The sequence below is a fragment of the Lepidochelys kempii genome, chromosome 6, assembly GCF_965140265.1.
Source record: "Lepidochelys kempii isolate rLepKem1 chromosome 6, rLepKem1.hap2, whole genome shotgun sequence".
Classification (NCBI taxonomy): Eukaryota; Metazoa; Chordata; order Testudines; family Cheloniidae; genus Lepidochelys; species Lepidochelys kempii.
In genome coordinates, this window is record NC_133261.1 from 66,869,538 (window position 1) to 66,892,783 (window position 23,246).

The 23,246-nt window shown below is 43.7% G+C and overlaps 1 protein-coding gene across 1 annotated transcript; it reads right to left on the reverse strand.

The window, feature by feature from the left end:
- Positions 1 to 7,264: 7,264 nt before the first annotated feature.
- Positions 7,265 to 23,039, reverse strand: SYNJ2BP (synaptojanin 2 binding protein). The gene is made up of 4 exons (XM_073348499.1): positions 22,828 to 23,039; positions 14,753 to 14,889; positions 10,489 to 10,584; positions 7,265 to 9,111 (listed from the first exon to the last, which is right to left on the reverse strand). Exons 1-4 carry the CDS (start codon positions 22,889 to 22,891, stop codon positions 8,971 to 8,973), a joined length of 438 nt encoding a protein of 145 aa, XP_073204600.1. The 5' UTR covers positions 22,892 to 23,039; the 3' UTR covers positions 7,265 to 8,970.
- Between the last annotated feature and the right edge of the window lie 207 nt (positions 23,040 to 23,246).

Below are 23,246 nucleotides of genomic sequence, written 5' to 3' on the forward strand. Positions count from 1 at the left end.
AACAATATTGCTGGGTGGGTTGAGGGAACCATTGCTGTGGCCCCTTGTGGCATGTAGTAGTTTAGAAAGTTTAGTGTCCTTTTTCTTTTGTAGAGAAGCAAAAGTGTGTGTTGTAAATGGCTTGTCTAGTTTTTGTAAAGTCCAGCCACGAGGAAGTTTGTGTGGAAGGTTGGTTTTTTATGAGAGTATCCATTTTTGAGAGCTCATTCTTTATCTTTCCCTGTTTGCTGTAGAGGATGTTGATCAGGTCGTTCTGCAGTTTCTTTGAGAGCGTGTGGCACAAGCTGTCAGCATAGTCTGTGTGGTATGTAGATTGTAATGGATTTTTTTACCTTCAGTCCTTTTGGTACTATGTCCATCTGTTTGCATTTGGAAAGGAAGATGATGTCTGTCTGTATCTGTACAAGTTTTTTCATGCAGTTGATAGATTTCCACTCCATACGGCTAAATGCAGTGCCTTGCATAATGACAAATGGCTCTGTTTACTTGCAAGCCTTCCTGTGACTCAGGCCAGGAAGAATGAAGGCTTTGGGTCTCACAGGATACATGACCATGTCACCTGGTACTGGAATCCATCTAAAACTTGAAGCTTTTCTATTTAGGTGGGGCGGGACCCAGAGAGACAATATTCCCACCTTCTGCCAAAGCTATATAAGGGGGTGGTACAGAACAAAGGGGCTGGCAGTCCTGAGGAAATCCCCTTGCTACCACCTGACCTGGAACAAGGACTGTTCCAGGGGAAAGGATTGGGCCCAGCCTAGAAAGGAGTCTAGTCTATGAGAGAAGACTATTGGAACATCTGAGGGTGAGATTTACTGTATGCAGTTTCTTAATGTATTAGGCTTAGACTTGCATGTTTTGTTTCATTTTGCTTGGTAACTTACTTTGTTCTGTCTGTTATTACTTGGAACCATTTAAATCCTACTTTTTATACTTAAATAAAATCTTTTTGCTTATTAATTAACCCAAAGTAAGTAATCAATACCTGGAGGAACAAACAGTTGTGCATATCTCTCTATCAGTGTTATAGAGGGTGGACAATTTATGAGTTTACCCTGTATAAGCTTTATACAGAGTAAAATGGATTTATTTGGGGTTTGGACCCCATTGGGAGCTGGGTATCTGGGTGCTGGAGACAGGAGCACTTCTTAAGCTGTTTTCAGTTAAGTCTGCAGCTTTGGGGTGTGTGATTCAGACCTTGGGTCTGTGTTGGAGCAGACTGGTGTGTCTGGCTCAGCAACGCAGGGTTCTGGAGGCCCAAACTGGCCAAGAAAATGTGCTGAGACTAACTCTGAGCCCATCAGGTGGCAGTCCCAAGGGGGTCTCTGACCGAACCCGTCGCAAGCATTATTTACAAAACTCAATTACTTAAAATCTGATGTCCTTAATTTATTCCTTTCCTAGCTTTTATGCTCATCAAGAGATTTATATTTTATCACAGCACAACTGTCTCACTAATTATGGGGCTTGTTTTATACTATCTAAATATTGTCTTAAGCAACTATGGTAACCCTTGATATATCCTATTTATCAATTGCTATTTCATGAGACGCTATAAGAACATTCCAGGATTTGGTCTGTGTCACTATGAAGCTTGGAACATCCATGGAGTCAGCCTGAAGTGAAGAAAACAGCCCTGAGCATGGTGGAGAGCTCTTTTTGTTTAGAATATCACCGCTTCAGTCATCCCTGAGATCTGCAGTCTGTTACTGCCCAATTTTTAGACTTTTCCATATATAACTTTATAAATTACACCCATGCAAGGGCTTTCAGTTATATCACAAGTAGTTTAACAGGAAAAGTGTAACACATCAGCTTATAATACAATTATATGTATGACTTGCATTTGTCTAAGTCATTTCTGTTTCTTTTATAGTGTTGTGTGGTTCTGTATTGGAATAAGCTATCCTGGCAAAAGTGCCTTACCAACCTTAACTGGCTTTTGAAGCCAAGTTTGTGTTGGGATTTCAAAGTTTATCTGTTCATCTTGTTTTTTAATTTAGTGAGGATCAGTAAACATATACTTAAACAAAACAAACAAACAAAAAAGGACAACCTACACACCACTGGATGAACAGGTCACCAGAGTAACAAACAAACAATCACAGGCATGAGCAGCAGGGCCTAAGCTAATCATGATCCCTGCACAGCTTGACAAAAATATATGTGGTCTCTACACAAAACTTTGCTATACGTGCACAATCTAGCTTCACTTTTAAGTGCTGGTAAAAAGTGCAGAAAATAAACCCCGAGTAAACCTCCGAGCTGAATCTACAGTCCAGATTTCTTGGTTCCAAAGCCATAGTGCATCCCCTCCAAGCTCTCTGAACCTTGATTACTAAAGGTGAACAGAAAATTTCTGACAGAGCATTGTTTTACTCGGGCCATTTTGTAGCCACTCCTAGTTTTGCTAAAAGTGCTGACAGAACCCTGCCTGGTTTGCTGCCAGTTTGTGCACCCACCTCCTTGGTAGCCCAGGCTTCAAGGGTACGTAGCCCTGGAGCAGCCAGCCACTCAGACCATCCCTGAGCCAGGGCTCCATTCCCTTTAATGGAGAAATTCAAAATTTAGAGAGTTCCCTTCATAATCAGAGTGAAATCTAATTCCAAAATCCTCCATGAGACAGAATTAGCTTTCACTACACAGCTCTAATACCCCAAGTGCCGCTTCTAAAAATACAACAAACAAAACAAAAACAAAATGGAGTTTGGAGTGCTTTGGAGTTCAATAGTGGTTATTTATTTATAGATATCTAAGTACTTGACAAAGGACCTTGAGCATTACTATCCCCATTCTAGAGTTGGGTAAATGATGTAGAGATTTGAACTGAGGTATCTGAGAAGCTCTATGCTCTGAGTAATATATAAACGAGACAAAGTAAAGCAGTAGCCTGGAAAGGGTTAAGGGATCCCTGCCTATCACATGGCTGGGTGGGGTATATAAAACAGAGGAAGCTGGGTCCAGGGGAGAGGATACCTCTTCCCTCCTCAGCTCTTTATGACCAGGAAAAGCTTCTGGGGATTGTGACTAGCATCTTTTCAGTTGAGCTGTTTCTTTCCTTTGTTATAAATAAACCTGGCTCAGAGGAAAGGGCTTTTAAAGAGGACTTGGCCATGGAGTTTGCTTCCTTTCCCTGGGTGGTAAAACAGCCTGCCAGCCTACACCATCCTTGAGAATAAGTTCCCAGCTCTGCATCAAGCTTCCTGGGTAACTTTTTGAGTCTGAACTATAAACCTGTGCACATTTTCCTTCAGGGAATCCCATTGATGGTGGCCCTGAAGCTCCTTTGCACCAGCTAAGGGGCCACAAAACAGCTACCCAGAGACACAGGGAAAATTCCCAGTGTAAGAGGCCTGAGCCAGCACCACACCCTCTCTCCTGCAGGGTGTGCTGGGGCAGAGGGCTTTTGGAGGCGCATGTAAGTGGGAGGAGGAGTGGCTGAAGCAGTGCTGCGTTCCAGTGCTTCCGCACTGCGGCACAGGCCCAGTTCGGAGAGCCCTGAGGGCTGCTCTAGGCCACTTGGGGCTGAGACTGCCCCTAAATGGTGGAAGCACAAGCCACCTCCCCTCTGTCCTGTGGTCAGCCTTATTGCTGGCACAGGGCTGAATTTCCCTGTAGGCAGTGGAGAAACGTGGGCAAAGAGCGTGTAGAGCAATAACTTGTCCTGCTCAGAGTGTTTCCTTTCACTTCTGTGAAAGCAGCAGTCTCCAGTTTGGATGGAGATAAAAATTATTCTGTCACTTCTTCCACTGGCTTCAGTAACAGTCATGCTTGGATGGATGGAGGGAAGTTAAAGGAAGCTGGCTGCAACTCTACAGAGAGAGAGAGGGGTTATTCCACTAGAGGCAGAGGTAAAATGGTCCTGCAACCTGCTCCAGTGCTTTGTGCAGTCATTTTAAATGACGTGACCCAATAGGCCCTTAATGCCAGCTGGCAAGGGAGGTTACAGGAACATCCCAATACTGGTCTGCACATGCTCGTTCACCAAAGAATTTACATATTAAGTCAGATATTAGCAAACCACCCAAAAAAAACCAAACGAGCTATGGGTGGTTATCCTGTCTGAGTACAATGAACTTGTGGGGGGGGGGGGCGGTAATAAGAGACAAAGACTACACTCCCTTATCCTTCATCTACGAAGTAAATGAGCAGTGCATTTACCTTTATGAAAAAAAGAATCTCAACCTTGATTGAAAATGCTGAAAAGGACTTTGGGTGAGATAATCTTTATACAAAAAGTTAACCTGTTAGTTATGTTTACTCTCTGGAAAGAGTGATTGTTTTATAGGCAGCCACTTGTTTTCAATCTCTTTACTATCTCCTGACTCTAGACTTTGATAATAAATGGTGTTTTTACTATTAATATAACTCAGTGCTGTGGTGTTAAGATAAGTGCTAGCCTTCAGCTGAATCTCAGAAGCTGGTGTGTACACTGTTCCTTTGGGAACAAGAAGTCTGGTACTTCTGTGAGAAGCCAGCACCAGGAGCTGGCTATCACAGGGGAATGCTTCAAAGAGACTTTGGGACATGGGTGCACCTACTGTTAACCTGCAAGGCAAAGTAAAGGCTGGCCTAGCCCCAAAGAGAGTGCTTCAGGGGCTGACAGAGCTGACAGCCAGGTAGGCAGAAGCAAGATTCCTGTTCACTGATAAAGGAAATGAACAAGTGACTCCCAGTCTGAGAAGTCACATGACTCCAGTCAGCAGGTTTCCACCACAGCTGGAGTGATTATTCTAGAGCCGAATATATCTTACTGAGATGTTGGTCATGATAGTCAACCTTAGATTTTCTGTTGCCTTGTTTCTTGGCATTACTCCTAGATGTGCCCCCTTGGATTTCCCCTAATCAATTCCTCTTTCTTGCGTTTTAAAAACATTTTAAGAAAGTATTCTTCCGTCACCCCTTTTAACTCTGTGAATCAATACACACAGCACTTTCTTTACAGTTTGCCAGAGTCCCTCGTACACAGCATAAAAAAAATTCTTTACAATTTACATAAACAGGGCACCTTCTCTCAGCATCGGCTCCTTGGGTGCCTCACTTAGATCAAATGAGCATTGACACTCCCCTCAGTGCCTCACTCTGCATGGCCCTTTCCCACACACTCACTGTCTTGAAGCTCACCTCGTGTGTTTGCACGCATGCAGGGGAGGGGAGGGGAGGGGAGGGGAGGGGAGGATACCAGACGACCTTCACATGCCTGCTTTTTCACTGCTCCTACTATTCGCTTGTTCAGTCTCAGTTTAAATGTAGTCCACACCTCTTCAATTTGTAAGCAGCCATAGAAGAAGTTGCTGGTTTCCACCCAGTCCTCTGTAACACCCCTAACACAACTGACACCACTTTCAGACTTTTGTAAGCCAGTCTCAGCAGAGAGGGCAAGGGCTGACAGAAAATAAAGCCAGTTTCCTCTCGTGGCCTCGCTCCCTTTAGAGATTTCCCCCACAGTTCTGGCTTGACACATACTGGCAAAGGTCAGTGGAGGTGTAGCTTGAACAAGCACTATCCATGTTGCAATTGTTTTGGGGGATAGACAAGCAATTCTATTCTCCAGGATGGTCAGTCAGCATTCTTGACTACTACATAAAGATGTATACCTTGGACTCTCAGGGTGTCAAACCCCCATTGCTGGCCCGTGCCAGCTGAATCAGCCTCACAGGGCTCAGGCCAAGGGGCTGTTTAATTGCCATGTAAATGTTTGAGCTGCAGCCCAGGTTCTGGGACCCTCCCACTTCACAGGGTCCCAGAGCCACAACTGAGCAGCCCCACAAGCCTGAGTCAGCTGGCATGGGCCAGCCACAGGTTAATTGCAGTGTAAATATACCCCTGGGGTATTCAGAAGCGGATAGGTCTCCCTAGCAGATAACTGGGAGCCAGATAGATGCTCCTAACTGACAAAGGCACATATTTAAAGACCCACCCCCCCATACCTGCTTTTAGTTGCTTCATCTTTTATGAACAGAAATTGCTTTTTGGTGGAATTCACTAAAAATAGCCAAAAGGAAAAAGAGCAACTGCCACAGGAACTGGCGGTGCACAGCACTCTGTTCATGGGTCCAATTCATGCCTGGTGTAACTTCAGCTTGCCCTATTACTCTCTATAAGCCAGTCTACGTATTGGATACACAACTGGAGAGTAGTCATAGGACATATTTCAGACTCCACAGATCACATTTGGCCACAGGGAGGAGAAGGAAGGGCATTGTGTCACACTTTGAGCTCCTTTGCTCTACATAATCTCCTTATTTGCTTATTTCCTTAGTGATCTAGATCCTTGTTATGCTATTGACTGCTGACACAAATGCCGGTCAAACTAAGAATTATTTTGCAATTCCTGCAAGTGATGGACTGTAACACCATCTTACCTTCAGATGATGCAGGGCCATATATTTTCTTCTGTTCCAGCAATGGTTTGACATCTGCTTTTCCATTTCTATCTTGGAAGTACCAAACTTCTGAGCATCCAGTTGATAGATTCATGCTCTCTGCAAGTTTCACAAACATAAAACTGTCGCTTTTTCAATCTAATATGAAAAGTTGGGTTCTATTTCCTGGTGAGAGTTTGTAACTTATTTAATGTTCTAGTTTCATTTTCCATGGGTAGCTTCTACTTGTAAACGGTGCTGTATAAAAATCAATCCAGTTACTAGTGGACATTTTTGTCTGAAGAACTGTTAAATTCAAAACGGCCAAGTTATTCTGACAGCAAGTGTCACCTTATAACAAGAGGTTCCATTTCCTCTGCATGGACAGGTGGCCAAATGTTCGAGTAGAGACCTAGACTCACAAAATGTACAGCCTTGATTGTGCACACAAAGAGTTAGTTGGGCATCTTCTTGTGGATAATCACATTTATCTGCTTTGCATGCATAATCAAGCCATCAACCATGGAACTGTGGGCACAAACCATCTTCTTTGCACATACAGCTGCCAACAAATAAATATCAATCAATCTCGCAGTACTTTTGGCAAGAGCAGAGGTTCGCCTTAGGAACCTTGGGCAAAGTTCTCCAGGCACAGCAAGGAGGAGAGTGCAAGGAAGTAAGGGATGCTTAATGTATATAGCTGGTGTAGCACTCTAGGATCCTTCACAATGCTATGGGAATGTCAAATACTACAGCACATGGGCTTTCATCTAATCACTATAGGAGAACATCTCCAGCTAGTCATACTGTGGCATTCTAAACATTTGTATAACAAAGTGTCCTGTAAAAACAGAAGAAGGTTAGGGATGAGAGAAGTAAAGAGTGGAGAGGGCCATCAATTCAGTTTCTCTTGTTTGTATACATATATTGCATATGTGATTTTTGGCATTTATACAGATAATACATATCACTTTTCTTTTTGCAAAAGAATACATTCTTTCTGTGAGACAAGAAAAACAGGTCTTACTCCACTGAGGTGTTTAAAACCAGACAGAGCGAGGAGTTACAATCCTGCGGATAAAATTCAATCACAGCTTTTCAAAAGATGCTCTCCTGCTGCACAGTCTTATTCACTAAACACACTAGCACATACGCTTCTTCCAGGCACTGTGGCCTAACAAGCACGGTTCAGAGGCCACATCAAATACCTAGAAGTGGCTTGTTCTACAGCCTATTTAAAAAACAAAAAGATTAAAGTGCCTTGAAGCACTGACATCCTGTGTGTATTCTCCTCCCTGCTACCCCAATAGAGACACTCTGGCTTCCTTCAGTCTAGAAACCAGCCAGCTTTACTCTCTCATAGGAGCATGGTATTGCTCATTTTCCTGCAGCATTACTATAGAACTAGCAGCCTGTTCAACAAAGCCTTCTGGGGTGTTTTTCTCCTTTGTGGCAAGGCATGACTTTTTGCCAATTCATCTTTCTTACCAAGCCTTCCCTGTCTGCCTTCTGCCCCCCAAAAGAAGAATCTAGTGTGGCTACAGAATGCCTGCATCTTCCTCCTCCATCCCCTGGTTTGCCCATTGGTGTAACTCCCCAGCAGCCATGTCAGAGCCTCAGCAAGCAAGCAATGGCTTAGATGGACCAAGACCATACCACAGATCAAGTCATGCTAAGATCTTCCAGGCTGCACGACACTGCAGATAGCAGGTCAGCTGCTGCAATAAGTCTGGGTAAAATGAGTGTTCTATTCCCACCCCCTGCCGCCAAAAATTATTCTGTAACCTGACAGATGGGCTTCTGGTAGCTCCATAGACTAAACATGCTGTTGGTTCACCTCTACTTTAGAGGCCTCTCTCTCCCCTCATTGGGCCATTTCTGATGCTATTGGGTGTCTCTCTCCAGTATCCTAGCACTTTGTTGAAAGCCTCCTGTTACAATTCTTTGGTTCTTCATTCCTGAGCCTTCTATCCTTACTCCTCTCTCCTTCTCCCTGATGTGGCCTCCTGCCTTTCCAGGACCAGTACAACACCTCACTGATATTGCATAATTTGTTTTACATCAGCAGCTCCTCTGGGAACTTTAACTGTGAAACCAGAACCGATGGTATACATTTCTCAAAGGCATTTATTTAACCAGCCCGCTACCGACCCTACCCAAACGATAAGCTATCCCCCACACTCCTCTTCATTCTTGATTCAGAGAGGTGGATCATTGGTTGTAAGAGGAATGAGAGGAGAATAAGGAAATTCTCAAAATAAAAGTTTTGTTCTTAAAACACACCCAAAGTCACATCTTAAAATACAGAATAAGTATTTGAAAGTTCATGGTGCAAGAAAGGAGATAGCAAAAATGCCATGGGATCAGTGAAAATGGCACATTTGTTTACACACGATAATCTCACCTCCCCATTTACTTCCTTCCTCTATCAACCCCACAAGAAAATCAGAACATAGTGAACATCAGCAGCAGCTTTATAAGAGGCAACAATCCTTTCTGGCATTAGTCCACGATACAACTGTTGATTCTCTCTTTAAATTATAACGTAGCTGTGTGTGGGTGTATATTATACATATATGCACAGAGATCTTCAGAGGGGAATGTTTCACATCCGCTGTCGATATCTCAGGAAGGCCCACGCTGCAGCCACCGCAATGGCCAACACTGGCACCAAAATGACAGCTAGGGGAATACCACCTGGTTCTCCATCTCCTCTGTGACCAGCTGGACCATTCTGTGGCTGCAACTAAAACAGAAAGAGGAGAATCAGTGGTAATTGCGGCAAGACAGACAGCAACCTTATGTGAGGAATGTGTGGTTCTAGAAACACGCACAACCACATGGTCATCAGCATACTGTATACTTGGGGCCTGGGAGGGTTAGAATGCAGAAGCCTTCTGCTCCAAAAGGCGTGACTCTGCAACTAGAGTCAAAGAAAAACCTCCATTAGCTAGGAGTAGTATCGATGCTTCCATATCCTCTTTGTAAGCCAGTCACTAGAGAGAAAACACACACTTGGGACAGGTAAGATTCCATGCAGCAGATGGTAGTGGTACACACACCACAATTCAGCATGACCTGTTCACATACTATTTCACAAGAGCTGCCCTAGTGATGGTTCAGCACTTCCTTTAATCAACTTTAGTGATGGCTAGCGGTGCCAGTCTGGCAGCAGTGGATTTTGGGTTCCTCGGTCTCCAGAGCTAGTACTAGTGCAGGTTAAGGAGCAGCAGTGGCTTCTTTTCTGACACTACAAATATGCCTCTACCCTGGAGAGGACAGCTAGGGATAAGAAGGGCGTTCTCTCTCCCCCCCCCTTTGGAGAATCTTTTGCCTCTCAGCCGAGACTGCCAACAAGGGAAACAATGAATGTCAAGCATGGTGGGCTTTTAATCACATTGACACCTGACCACTAGAACTGCACTGAGTCCAGTAACTCTTTTCACATAGGTACTAAATAGCCTGTGGATTGTAGCGTCACCACCACCAGTGACTGGGCCAGATTTGAATCAGCGGCCTATCATGAAAGGCTCAGTATCCAACCACCAATTTCTGTGCAACCCAGCCCTCCTCTAGAGGGATTTTACTCCTTACCTATAGAGCTGTATTCTGAATCAGGACTTGTCACACAAGGCCCCAGCCTCTTCTCCCATACCTTAATCTCTGGTGCCATGTTGTCTGTGGGGGAAGGGATGTAAGATGGTGGGAGAAAACTTGGGACTTCATCTGACTGTCCAGTGAGACATATTTTGCCTGTTAAAATGACTGGTTAAGAGGGCAGGACCATACCACTCCAACTCCTTGTGGGAAAGAAAAGATCACAGGACTCCACCATACTACACTTTCCAGCCCCCTCCAGAGCATCACTAAATATGATGGGTGGATACTGCTGATGTTCATTAACTTGAATGTTCACTCTAGCAGAAAGGTGCATTCATTAAATAAATACAAAACCAATGCTCTCTAACCCACCCACCCCCCATCACCATATACACTGTAGAAAGCAGAGCAGAATTCCCAGAGGTTCAAAGCAGACAGGGATCTACAAGGACTCTCCTTCAGTTTGACCCAAGCCATGGTAGCAGGGCCTCAGGGACAACCACCAGGAGCTGGCAATACACACCCTGTGTTGAACTTTCAGAGAAACGTTGTAGCCTGCATTCCTGAATAGTTCCACAGCATCCTTGTGCAGCAAGTTCTTCAGGTCCCTGCCGTTAATCTAAACACAGGAATAAAAAGGAGAACTAGTAGCTGTGAGATCAAAAGTTCTCTCTCTGCACTGCAGAACAAAACAACAGCCATGTGTTCAGGTAGTCAGAATTATTCTAAATGCAAGAGGGCACTAAAGTCACTTTCCGTTACCGGAAAATTAAGCAGGTCCTCAGTATATTCTAATTAGAGAGGATCCCAAACCGAAACCCCAGATCAAAGCATTGCTAAAACTTTTCTAAGTTCAAAGTTGGTTCTGAACTTTTGCAGCTTGGGTTTACCTCTAATTCTGATATAGAACAGTTGAGGCAGGGGCTTAATACAATAGAATTCCATTTATCCAATCCAGCTATAAAGTTACTTGCCATTTGCTTACCTGTCTTATCCAACCCCGTATTTACTTGAGTGGTTTTTGAGGCTGAGTGGTCTGAAACATCTTGAAATAAAATGGGTTCTACTGTAAGTGATTTTTAAAAATCTTTTGGAGGAGCAGAGCAATGTCAAAGGAATTGTGGTATTTTGAGGGGGGAGGGGAACTAATAGAACTGGATCTACTGAAAATGAAGTACAACACAGACTGGCTATGTCATTCTGAATCTGCCTGTAACTCCAATTTCCTCACAAACCCTTGTCAACACTGAGAAGTAAATCCATGTCAAGTATGAAATTTAAGAGCTAATCTGAGTTATCAAAGTCTTTTTTTTTTTTAAATATAGATTCCTTCACATTGGCATAACCGAAAAAACAGTTCAACCTGTTTTCTTCAAACTTTGCAAATAACCTGAACATAGATTTGAGATGGAGCATGAGAAATTTCAACCCAAAGAGAAGAGATGTGGCAAAAGTTATATGGAAGCAAAAAAAGAAAAAAGAAAAAACAAACCAACCACAGAAGGTTATGATGGAATGAATCCAATGACAGCCTAACATTGGTTTTTTGTTTTTTTTTTAAAGTTATGTATTTTAAAGCTACATATTCTCTCTCTCACATACACCCCCCTTTTGTGATTCTAAAAAGTCTTAAGACAAAAAAAAGGGGGAGAAAAAAAAAAAACCCACACCACACGAACACCACACCTTTAAAGAGGAACTGGAACAGAATGTGTTAATTTACCCTAAGACTGATCCTCACATTTTATCCTTCATTGATCCTGTCAGGGTTCCTTCCCCACGCTGAACTGTAGGGTACAGATAGGGGGTCTTTCATGCAGGTCCCTACCAGCTTAGGTTAAAAGCTTCCCCAAGGTACAAACTTTGCCTTGTCCTTGAACAGTATGCTGCCACCACCAAGTGTTTTAAACAAAAACAGGGAAAGAGACCACTTGGAGACGTCTTCCCCCAAAATATGCCCCCCCCGAGCCCTACACCCTCCTTTCCTGGGGAAGGCTTGATAATAATCCTCACCAATTGGTACAGGTGAGCACAGACCCAAACCCTTGGATCTTAAGAACAATGAAAAATTAATCAGGTTCTTAAAAGAAGAATTTTAATTGAAGAAAAGGTAGAAGAATCACCTCTGTAAAATCAGGAGGGTAAATACCTTACAGGGTAATCAGATTCAAAACAGAGAATCCCTCCAGGCAAAACCTTAAGTTACAAAAGACACAAAAAACAGGAATATACATTCCCTCCAGCACAGCTTATTTTACAAGCCATTAAACAAAAGGAAATCTAACGCATTTTCTAGCTAGATTACTTACTAACTTAACAGGAGTTGTAAGGCTGCACTCCTGATCTGTTCCCAGCAAAAGCATCACGCAGACAGACTAAACCCTTTGTTTCCACCCCCTCCAGATTTGAAAGCATCTTGTCCCCTCATTGGTCATTTTGGGTCAGATGCCAGCAAGGTTACCTCAGCTTCTTAACCCTTTACAGGTGAAAGGGTTTTGTATCTGGCAAGGAGGGATTTTATAGCACTGTATACAGAAAGGTGGTTACCTTTCCCTTTATATTTATGACAGATCCATTCTTGGAAAATTTCCTTCAAGATAGACCATGTTTAAAAAAGGAGTTAAATATTTAAGGATATTTGTGCATAGACAAAAGATACACATTTACACTAAACATTTGATAAATATGCAGTTTTAAAAAGAAAGTCGACTAGATGTGTTAGTATTTGCCAATTTTAGAATGTGCACACTTTTAGCGTACCTGTGACGGACAATTTCCTGCAGTGTCCTGAATGAACTTAATTCAATAAAGTTAAACCTAATTAAATGGGGTTTAATATCTTTGGGGTCCTGTGTATTAAAAATACAACTGTGTATGTGTTGTGAAAAATGTACATAACTCCTCTAGGAGGAAGGGGATATGAATGTAATCCCTCTGTAATTAGCCCTTTGAAGCCATACCCCTGGAGAGATGCACACATACCAGTTCAAACTGGATTCTCCAGGAACCCACAGACACAGAAAATGTTTTTGGATAAACAGCCTGGTTTTAAACTGGCTCAGGGCCTTTTTCCTGATCCAGCTAATGGACAGGACCCATGGAAAGCTCCAGTCCTTAGGGTAGGGTTGGAGGGATTAGGCCTATGGAGGCCACATAAGACGGGGGGTTGTTCAGAGTTGTAGATGAACTTGGAAGCACAAGGAAATCCCTTGGGTGGGGTTTAGAAGGACTGCTCCAGCCAAAGCCCATGTTAGGGTTGGGGTGATCTCTGGTAAGTGTATTAGTATGTGTGTAGGTTCTCTCTCTAGTGCTCTTATCCGGAGAATCAAGTAGGCTTACACAAAGAGAGCTGTGGGGTACCTATAACTGTGGGCAGTCACACTGTCCACCATCTCTGAAGAGAAAGCAAACAGGAATGCTTGGGAAACCGGTTTGTACTGGGACCACCACAGTATAGTCAGGGGACTATGCAGTCTGGAAATACCTAGGTCAGAAGGAGATGGAGACCCCTGTCTCTCTTAAGAAAGGCAATGTCTAGGAAGCTGGAGGCCTGAGAGCAGGTGGTCTTGCTGGATCACTGAATGCCCTATACAGTGACCTTAATCTACTGTCAAATGCTGTGGCATGTGATGTATTAATGCTTAATGGATGAATATTGATTAACAAATTCAACATGCAATCTGAAATAAAAACCTGCATCTTCAGTTAGTGAATGCCTTGGCCCTTTTATTGGCTTTCACAGATAACACTTTTATTGGAAAAAAGGTTTGAAAAAAAATGGATAAGACCCACTGGGTAAGCAACCCAACCAGGGGATCTATGCAAAATTACTACCTACAATATATTCCATGGTGCTTTGTCCTGTCCAGTTTCAAATAATTACAGTAATGAGGCTGCTACTACTTCTCACAGAAGAATGTTTCAAAGCCTTGTGGATTTTACCATCATGAAGTATTTCCTGATACTTAGCATAAGTTTTTCTTTTGCTAAATTTCATCCCATTACTCCTAGTTATACCCCATTGGATCTCACTGAACTATTCCTCCCCTTTCTCGGAATTTACATCTTCAACTGCTTATCCAGAATTATTACACTGTTAAGATAAAGTACTTATACATCACTCTTTGGTTCAGCAATCAAGCGCCAACTTACACAAGCCACTCAGTTTATTTATATAAACCTAAAACAGGAACATAAATTAAAAAGATGAAAATCCATTAAACATACAAATGATGCATCATATTTTAGCCGAATTCTTTGTTCTTCTTTGCTTGTTAAAGTGCTATCACCTCGTATCACTGACAATAGAAGAAGAAAATCTTCAGACCACATTTGATCCACCTTAACCATGGTGCCAGCAAGGAAAGCAGCCAGTGAAACCCTTCATAGGAAGCCCAGCTCCTCCTGAGCAAAGGAGGTTAATAATCCAAACAACACTGATTAGTATGCCAGGGAGAGAAACCTAGCAACTGAAAGATGAATTCTCCATCCACACAGATATAAATCACAAGCAACTCCAGAAAAGTCAGTGGAGCTACAGTACTGAAATACCAGAATGGGGGGGGGGGGGGGGGGGAAGAGGGGGAAATAATTAGGCCATCAGTACCATAAAAAAAAAAAACACTGAGATGCACATCACGTAGCTATGCAAGCCTAGAGGCCAAGGAATGTTTCTGGCAAAACAGGATGAGGATGGTCTCTGATCCACAGAATGTCCCATCTCATCTCCTTGCTGGCCAAAACTCTCCCTGATCCCTCAAACACATGCCTCCCAGGGAGTGACTTACCGCTAAAATTTTGTCTCCCTCCTGTAATCGGCCATCAAGGGCTGCAGCCCCATCTTCTTTGATCCGGCTGACGTAGATGCCACTGTCGTTAGCAATGTACCGATGATCTGTCCCACCAACGATGTTAAAGCCCAATCCTGAGACACACAGGAAATAGAGAATGTCAAGTAGATAAGACATTCTTGTAGTTGGGGGGGGGGGGGGAAATGCAGCAGTACCTTCTCCAGTCCTCACTTCCCAGGACACCTTCTCATCAATAACTGTTTTTCAACAAAAAGACTCTACATTTCACAATAGACCCTTCTGTAGGTCTAGCTTCAAGCAATAATGAATCAAGCCTCCCAACACCTTTGTGAGGGAGGAAGTATTATTCCCATTTTATAGATGGGGAAGCTGAGGCACCAAGAGGTTACCTGAGCCTAGATCACTCAACTTACAGTCCTGTATTTAACCATGATTTAATGTTTACAAGTCATTGGATCAGGCCCTAGGGTATTGGAGTGCAGAGTTTTACCCAAGGACATACTGAATTGACAGACTTCTTAGCCACTTCACATTTTATGTAAGCATCAGCAGCAACTGTGCAAGCACTTTGTATTGTCCCTGGAATCTGAAACAGGACAGGAAATCAATTCAAAGGACTAGGGGATTTAAAAAAAACAAAACAAACCACACCAAAAAATTGAAATGGAAATTATGGCCTGATTGAGGCAGTTTGGAGTTTTGTTTGTTTGTTAAAAATAGAGTTGATTACAGAACTCTAGCTGTAACCAGGTGGTAGATTAAAATGCATCGGAAGATTCAGACTTGTTGTTTAGTCTAATCCAGAAGAACAGACTGAACTCAAAGGCTGGAGCCCCATAGACTGCTAGAGCACAGTCTGTACCACAATGCAACAAAATATTTGTAAATAAATAAGGAGAGAGACGATCCAGCAGCATGAAACTTGGGAAGTCAGGAGCAGACATACCAAACATCTGAGGGAGGAAAGGGAGAAAACAGTCTCCTTCTGACATGATCCTGTTACTTAGAAGCTACTCCAAGCATGGTCTGAAAGCAAGTCCCAGATGCACACTTAACCAGGCTGATGCTTTCTCCCTCGATGCACTGGGTAGAGGAATAGGAGACAGGAGACTGGTGAACAGAATGGCAAATAAAAGCTAGCTTGTTCCGCCTTGGAAGTGGCTTTTTAGCTCAGTTATAGGAGATCAGAGGGTCTGGGGTGAGCCATAGTGTTCAGAGAGTGCCCTTACAGGCTGATAAATACAGCAACACTAATGGCAGCCTTGACATTCCCCAGTCTTTGTTCCCTTTTCTGTCAGCTTCAGACAAATGGGGGAGAGGATGGAATTGCTAGCAGGGTTTGGGAGAAGCGAGGCAATGATGTTGCTAATGCACTAACGTCTGGTTTAAAAGATACTTGAATGAGATACCGCACACTTTGTGGCAAAAACCATGGGAAATGCTTTGTCATCTTGTTTGAAGCTTAGTAATCTGGGAACAGAGAAAAATCAGTGACTGAGAAAATTTGAGAGGAAATTAAGATTTACCAGAAACATCAGAGGATCCCATTCTAGTGATAGAAACACTAATGAACAAAAAAAAGTGAGATTTTTTGTAGGTTTTCAGCAATCAAGGCAAAATATAGAAGACTCATTTTTATCAGAGGACACAGTTTGGGAAATGTGGAGGAGGGATATTTTTGGTGACCAGAAACAAGTGCAGTGGATTCAACTTATTAGCAGCTCCTCAGTTGCCAGCAAAAAGTTGCTATTAACCAGCAGTTGCCAATAAGTGGCAAGCAGGTTTGTGAGGCAGTAGCCAGGGAAGGAAGTGCTGGGACAGGCCTTCCCTGGTTGCAGCCCCACAAACCTGCTTGTGAGTAGGACAGCAGCAGGGAGCAGAGATGCAGCTGAAACGCCAGGGCTTTCCAGGGAATGGGGAGCACTGGCGGCCCATGGAGCTGCATGATACTTCTCCATGTACTCTCTAGATGAGGGAGCTCAGCACATCCCAGTACTTCCCTCCTTATGGAGTCCCACAGCAGGGTGCAGTTGGGAGAGCACAGGGACAGAAAGAGGTACCATGCAGTTCCAGCATCTGGACTGCAGCTATCCCCCTTTGCCCACAGCTTCCCTTCCCCAATCCTGCCCACGCATAGGGACCACAAAAGGAGGTAAGAGCTATCTGCTGGCAAGTTTGCAGGCCTGCTCTCCCAGAAGGAAGTGCTGGGATGAGCTGAGCATCAGCAGCAAGCAGGTTTGTGGGGCGGCAGCCAGGTGGTCCCTGTACTCCCCTCTCTGCCTTCAGCCCCACAAACCTGCCTGTAGGTGGAGCCTTTCTTAAAAAAAAAAAAATTGCTAATAAGTAGAATGCTGTTGCCAGTACAGTAACTCCTCACTTAACGTTGTAGTTATGTTCCTGAAAAGTGCTACTTTAAGCAAAACAATGTTAAGCTAAGTCAATTTCCCCATAAGAATTAGTATAAATTGGGGAGTTAGGTTCCAGGGAAATATTTTTCGCCATACAAAAGACATTATATAGGTTTTAAACAATTTAATACTGTACACAGTGATGATGATTGTGAAGCTTGGTTGAGCTGGAGGAGTCACAGGGTGGGATATTTCCCAGGGAATGTCTTGCTGCTAAATGATGAACTAGCTCTCAGCTGAGCCCTCAAGGCTTAACACGTTGTTGTTAATGTAGCCTTATGCTCTACAAGGCAGCATGGTGTCAGGCAGGAGGGAGGAAACAAATAGATGCATGGCAGTGGCTGCAAACACTTCCCTGCGGAAACTGAAAGGGATGATGAACCCATGCTATCCTGCTGGAGCGCACCACTCCCTCCTCTGGGCAGCATATACACAGCTGCCTAGGCGCTGACTTTCTAAAGTGCCAGTGGGTGCATGTGTGTTTTTCTGTGTGTGTGAGACAGAGACATATTGCCCCTTTAAGTACGCTGACGCCACTTTAAGTACGCTGCCCTTTTAAGTAGATCAGCATGTTCAGACAAAGCAGCAGCCTGTTGTGTCCCCTGCCCCTCCCCCAGCTCTGTGGAGATGGGGTACAGGAGCGGGGGAAGAGAAACACCCTGACATCAGCACCTCCTCCCTCTCCCCTCTGCACAGCAAGCAGGAGGCTCCCCGGGAGCTGCTCCAAGATAGAGAGCAGGAGCAGCACATGGCAGCGGGGGGGGGGGGGGGAGGGACACCTGAACTGCCCGCAATGGATAGCCTGCTGGCGCCTGCCCAGCCACACACCTACTTACAGGGAAATTAGAGGAGCTGATGGGGGGCTGCTGGCCCACCCTGGTTCCAAACCCCCACGAGGACGGGCTGCTCTTTCAGAGACTCCTGCAAGCAGTGAACAAAGCAGGCAGCCAAAGTACGTTATAAGGGAGCATTGCGCAACTTTAAACAAGCAGCAACATAACAAAACAACGTTAACCAGGACGATGTTAAGTGAGAAGTTATTGTATCTGAATCCCATCAGCATTATAATCAACGGAAGAGAACTGGTTCACAAGAAAATTTTGCTATTAACTGGAAGTTGTTAATATCCAGGTTGCTATTAAGCAGAATCTACTGTATTCATAACAGGTGCAGGTTTCACAGTTCTTCCTTTTCAAAGAAGAGAAATTCGACATTGATCTACAGGCTAAGAAAGACACCAAATGGCAAAATATTGCCAGATGAATCTAGAATATAATTTGGCATTCCATAAAATGTGATTTTTGAGCAGTGTAAACATACTGCTCTGCCATTTTAACTACTTCTTCCTATTCAACAAACTTTTGCCAGAGATGCAACTGTACCCATCTTAACAGTCTGCAAGCACAGTCAACATTCATACTTAGAGAAGGATTAAACTGTACAGGCACCTGAACTTTGCCAAATAAGTGAATGATCAACTATGTGATAAGTGCTTTGATATTATGAGGAAATGAAGACACCTTGGACCCTACAGATTATCTTGCTATTTAACTCTAAAATATCTATCCCTTATAAGTGGATCAACAATCATAGCTAAGAGCCAGAGGCCCTAAGACACCAAGTGCTAGCAAATAAATTCAGGTCAGAGTGTTCTCTAATGTACAAGAATAACTGCAAGTCAGCATGAGCCCCAAGGCATACATCTAGCAAGTTAGAATTTGATCAGCAGGTTGAATCATGCCCTGATGCTGACACCAAAGCAGCAGCGCTAAGACATCTGAAGCAAAACCAGGATAAGGAGAAGCCTAACAACTGTACACCAGCCTCACACACTTGAATTGAGCTGGAGATATGGTGTCTTTCATCTTTTGACCATCAGATTGCCCATATTCAAGGTCAGGTACCTAGATATTATGTTATGAGCAGAGTACAAAGTCCTGGACAGAAATATTAGACAGGTTAGTAGTGACAACAAGTTGTTACCATAAGTCAATGTGAAAACTTGTTAGACTCAGGTCATACCTACCTTCAGTAGGGAGTTTAAAAACCTAAGATTTCCTCTTCCCCTTTCTCTCTCTCTCTCTCATTTAAAAAACACAAAAATCAAATCCCAAAAAACATATACATCTCCTCTACTTTAAGGAAATCCAGAAAATAGTGGTGCTCATGAACTAACTTCATAGATATTTAGTTCAGAAGGGACCATTATGATTATCTAGTCTGACCTCCTGTACAACGCAGGCCACAGAATCTCACCCACCCACTCCTGCGAAAAATCTCTCACCTATGCCTGAGCTATTGAAGTCCTCAAATTGTGGTTTAAAGACTTCAAGGAGCAGAGAATCCTCCAGCAAGTGACCCGTGCCCCATGCGACAGAGGAAGGCAAAAAACCTCCAGGGCCTCTTCCAATCTGCCCTGGAGGAAAATTCCTTCCCGACCCCAAATATGCCAATCAGCTAAACCCTGAGCATATGGGCAAGATTCACCAGCCAGATACCCAGGAAAGAATTTTCTGGAGTAACTCAGATCCCACCCCATCTAATATCCCATCACAGGCCATTGGACATATTTACCATGAATATTTAATTACCAAAACCATGTTATCCCATCATACCATCTCCTCCATAAACTTATCGAGTTTAATCTTAAAGCCAGATAGATCTTTTGCCCCCACTACCTCCCTTGGAAAGCTATTCCAAAACTTCACTCCTCTGATGGTTAGAAACCTTCATCTAATTTCAAGTCTAAACTTCTTGGTGGCCAGTTTATATCCATTTGTTCTTGTGTCCACATTGGTACGGAGCTTAAATAATTCCTCTCCCTCTCCCGTATTTATCCCTCTGATATATTCATGAAGAAATTATGATTGCTTTCTATAGTCTTCCTAAACTCTGTTCCCCTTCAATTCTATACAATGAAGTGTTCTTATGGCTGTAGGATGGTACCACCAAGAGAAATCAAGAAAAAAAGATTTTGAAGTGTTCAGATCCCCTCATGAGGGGAGGACTGCAGAGACTGAAGTACCACCTTCTGTAGTCAGTCACTTCAGTTTTGGATCACAGCATACCAGAAGGACAAGATGAGGGAAGTTTTCACTACTGCTGCTTATGTGGTACCTGTTCTAGGGATAGCTAGAAGACTTCATCTCTCAAGGGTGTCAAGACAGTACCTTTCACTGGAACTAGATTCACTATGAAAAACAACACTGACACCTGCAACAGATGTGGGTGTTCCAGTCTCTGCAAAGGATGACTGGAGCCAAAACCGGTCACTAGCCATACACAGCATTGGTATGGATTGAAGGTCTGGCAGATTTTCATTCATATTTATGTTAATTAAAGATGAGCCCTGAGCTATGCAGTCCAGTTCCAGAGTCAAGACTCCCCCAATATTTGTGACTCTTTGGATTAAGGAGTTTGAGTCAGGCACATAGCTAACTGCAGTTTTGATCATGCAATTAAAAAAATCATTCTGAAGGGGAAAAAAAAAAAAAAAGTTTGATTGACCCAGTGATAGCACCCAGGGCTGTAATAGAAAAGCTAATTTTTCTGTATCCTCCACCCCACTCCCTGTCCCTTCCCTTACTACCCACACTACAGTTAGCTACCTACTTAGTTAACCCACCAAACAGCAACAGTAAACACAAAGTAGCTAGTGTGGTACATTGTCACCCTGACCAACTTTTTCAGAAGTGGCCACTGATTTTGGGTGCCCAGTGTGTCCATTTCAGAAATGCAGAGCAACTGTGCAGCCAGCTGAATTCCACAGGAGCTGGGGGTGCGCCGCACGTCTGAGAGACAAACCCGTGCTGTTTTCCCGAAAGCAGGGGCCACTTTTGAAAGTTCTGGGCCTTGTCTGCTGTGGGAATGTCAGTCATGTTTTGCTTCAATATTCACCACGTTCTTTATGCTACCAGTATGTTACGGGTGAATTTGTCTGCAATTGACACTTCAGCCACACTATTAAATTTCTTTAAATAAAGGCTTTAAAAAAGAAAAGCCCAACAGTCAGCGTGTCTGAGGGTATTTTGTACGGTTACCACAAGGAGTTTGGTGGGCAATTTTGAGTGGAAAAATTGCCACCGCAATTATTAAATTGTTTGTATGTGTGCACACTTGGCTCCTTGCATCCACGGTGCACGTCCACACTAGGAGCGCTTGTATCGATTGTATTGTCAGTGTGGGGCATTGCGAGATGGCTCCTGAAAGCCAATAACAAGCGACATAGGCATTGACACTGCATTGACCTAACTACATCGACCATGACTTTACGCTGCTTGTGGAGGTGGGGTTACTAAATGGTCAGAGAGAGACACTTAGATCAGCAGGAGCCAAATTTAAGTGAAGACACTTCCACAGCTTGATTGACACAAGGCAACTTACACTGACCGAACTGTGTAGCATAGACCAGGTCTTTGTCTGGACAAAGCCAAAGGCCTGAATTTTTAAAACGCACTTGACTGTTGCTGCACTCAGTGTTGTGCTAACTGATTTAGAAGCCTAAAATCTCATTTGCCAATGACTTACACATTCAGGAATCCCATTGACAGTGCCTAAATCCCTTTTGGAAATGAGATTTAGACTCCTAAATCAGTTAGGCATAACACTGAGTACAGTAACACTTAAATACCTTTAAAAACCAGGGCCAAAGTGCCAAGAATTAACGAACAGCAACATCTCTCCCATCTCTTCAAGCAAGGTAGGACTACTTCACTACTGGCTGCATTATCTTACAGCTCTAGGATTGTTCCTCCCCCCTTCATTAATGGCTTGGTAGCACAAATACACAGTTACATGCCTGCTCAACACCAGGGCTTCCCTTTCAGCCTTGTTTTCTAGGAGATAAAAACAAACAATATATCTCCCGGGGGGGGGGGAACCCTATTACTCTGAAACCTGACTGTAAACTGTAACAGCCATGTTAGTCTGTATTCACAAAAAGAAAAGGAGTACTAGTGGCACTTTAGAGACTAACCAATTTATTTGCGCAAAAGCTTTTGTGAGCTACAGCTCACTTCTCACAAAAGCTCATGCTCAAATAAATTGGTTAGTCTCTAAGGTGCCACTAGTACTCCTTTTCTTTTTGCAGTTTAGAGTCAGTATCTGGTTAAACCTCAAGTACCCCATAGTTCTTCCTTTCAAAAAAGCAGAGCCATACTTGTATTTCCATGGAAGAAAATCCAGCTGCATTCTCTTCCCCTGCCCCAGCCCCTTTTAATTGTGGGGACTGTATTTATAGACTCTTTTCAGCTGCAGCACAAGCCAACACCACTGTACAAGGCTAATATAACTGAGCAATGAGCAAATCTCTTTATAAGCATATGAATCAAAGTGCAATGCACCATTAGCCCCTCCCCCAGAGCATCCAGAGAAGCTGCAAGTACGTTTTAAAAAGCAAAGTTTCGTGGGTATTATTAAAACCAAACAAGACAGATTCCTTCTGCCTGGATTTCTCTTCCACCCCGAAGGTGTTTGCAAATGACTTTGCTACTAGAAACTAGTGCCAGGATTATACAGGCCTCAGGCCGGATCTCTCCTGGCAGCTGTGAAGCCAAGTGAGTTACACAGGACCAGGCTCCTCGCCAGATCACAAGTACACACATCCAGCAAACCAACCTCCCGCCCCCATCTTTAACTCTGTACCTGATGGTCCTCTGGTGAGATCGATCACTTCCTCCGAGAGGGCACAATCCACTCCTCCGTTCATGTCGCACCGTTTTAAAGCTCACGCTCTTTGCCTGCCTCCCGCCACCCGCTGGTTCCCCTCCTCTCCGCACAGCTGCTGAAGGTGAAAGAATCTCTCGGGCCTGAAGCAGCCGCCGCTACTGCGGCACTTTCAGTTTCATCAGCCTCTGAACGGGGCGGGAGGAGACCCTGCTAAGATCTCTGGGATTTGTAGTCCTTATCTGGAATTACCGCTCACTTTCATTCTTGCTGGGAAAAAAGAGAGGAGTACTTGGGGCATATTAGTAGGGTGACCAGATGTCCCAATTTTATAGGGACAGTCCCGCTATTTGGGGCTTTGTCTTATATAGGCTCCTATTACCCCCCACCCCCTGTCC

Coding starts and splice junctions, on each gene's coding strand:
- SYNJ2BP (XM_073348499.1), bottom strand. CDS start 22,891: ATGAACGGAGGAGTGGATTGTGCCCTCTCGGAGGAAGTGATCGATCTC. Junction 10,585..14,752: donor AGGGAGACAAAATTTTAGCG/GTAAGTCACTCC, acceptor TCCTGTGTTTAG/ATTAACGGCAGGGACCTGAA. Junction 9,112..10,488: donor CTCTGAAAGTTCAACACAGG/GTGTGTATTGCC, acceptor TTTCTGTTTTAG/TTGCAGCCACAGAATGGTCC.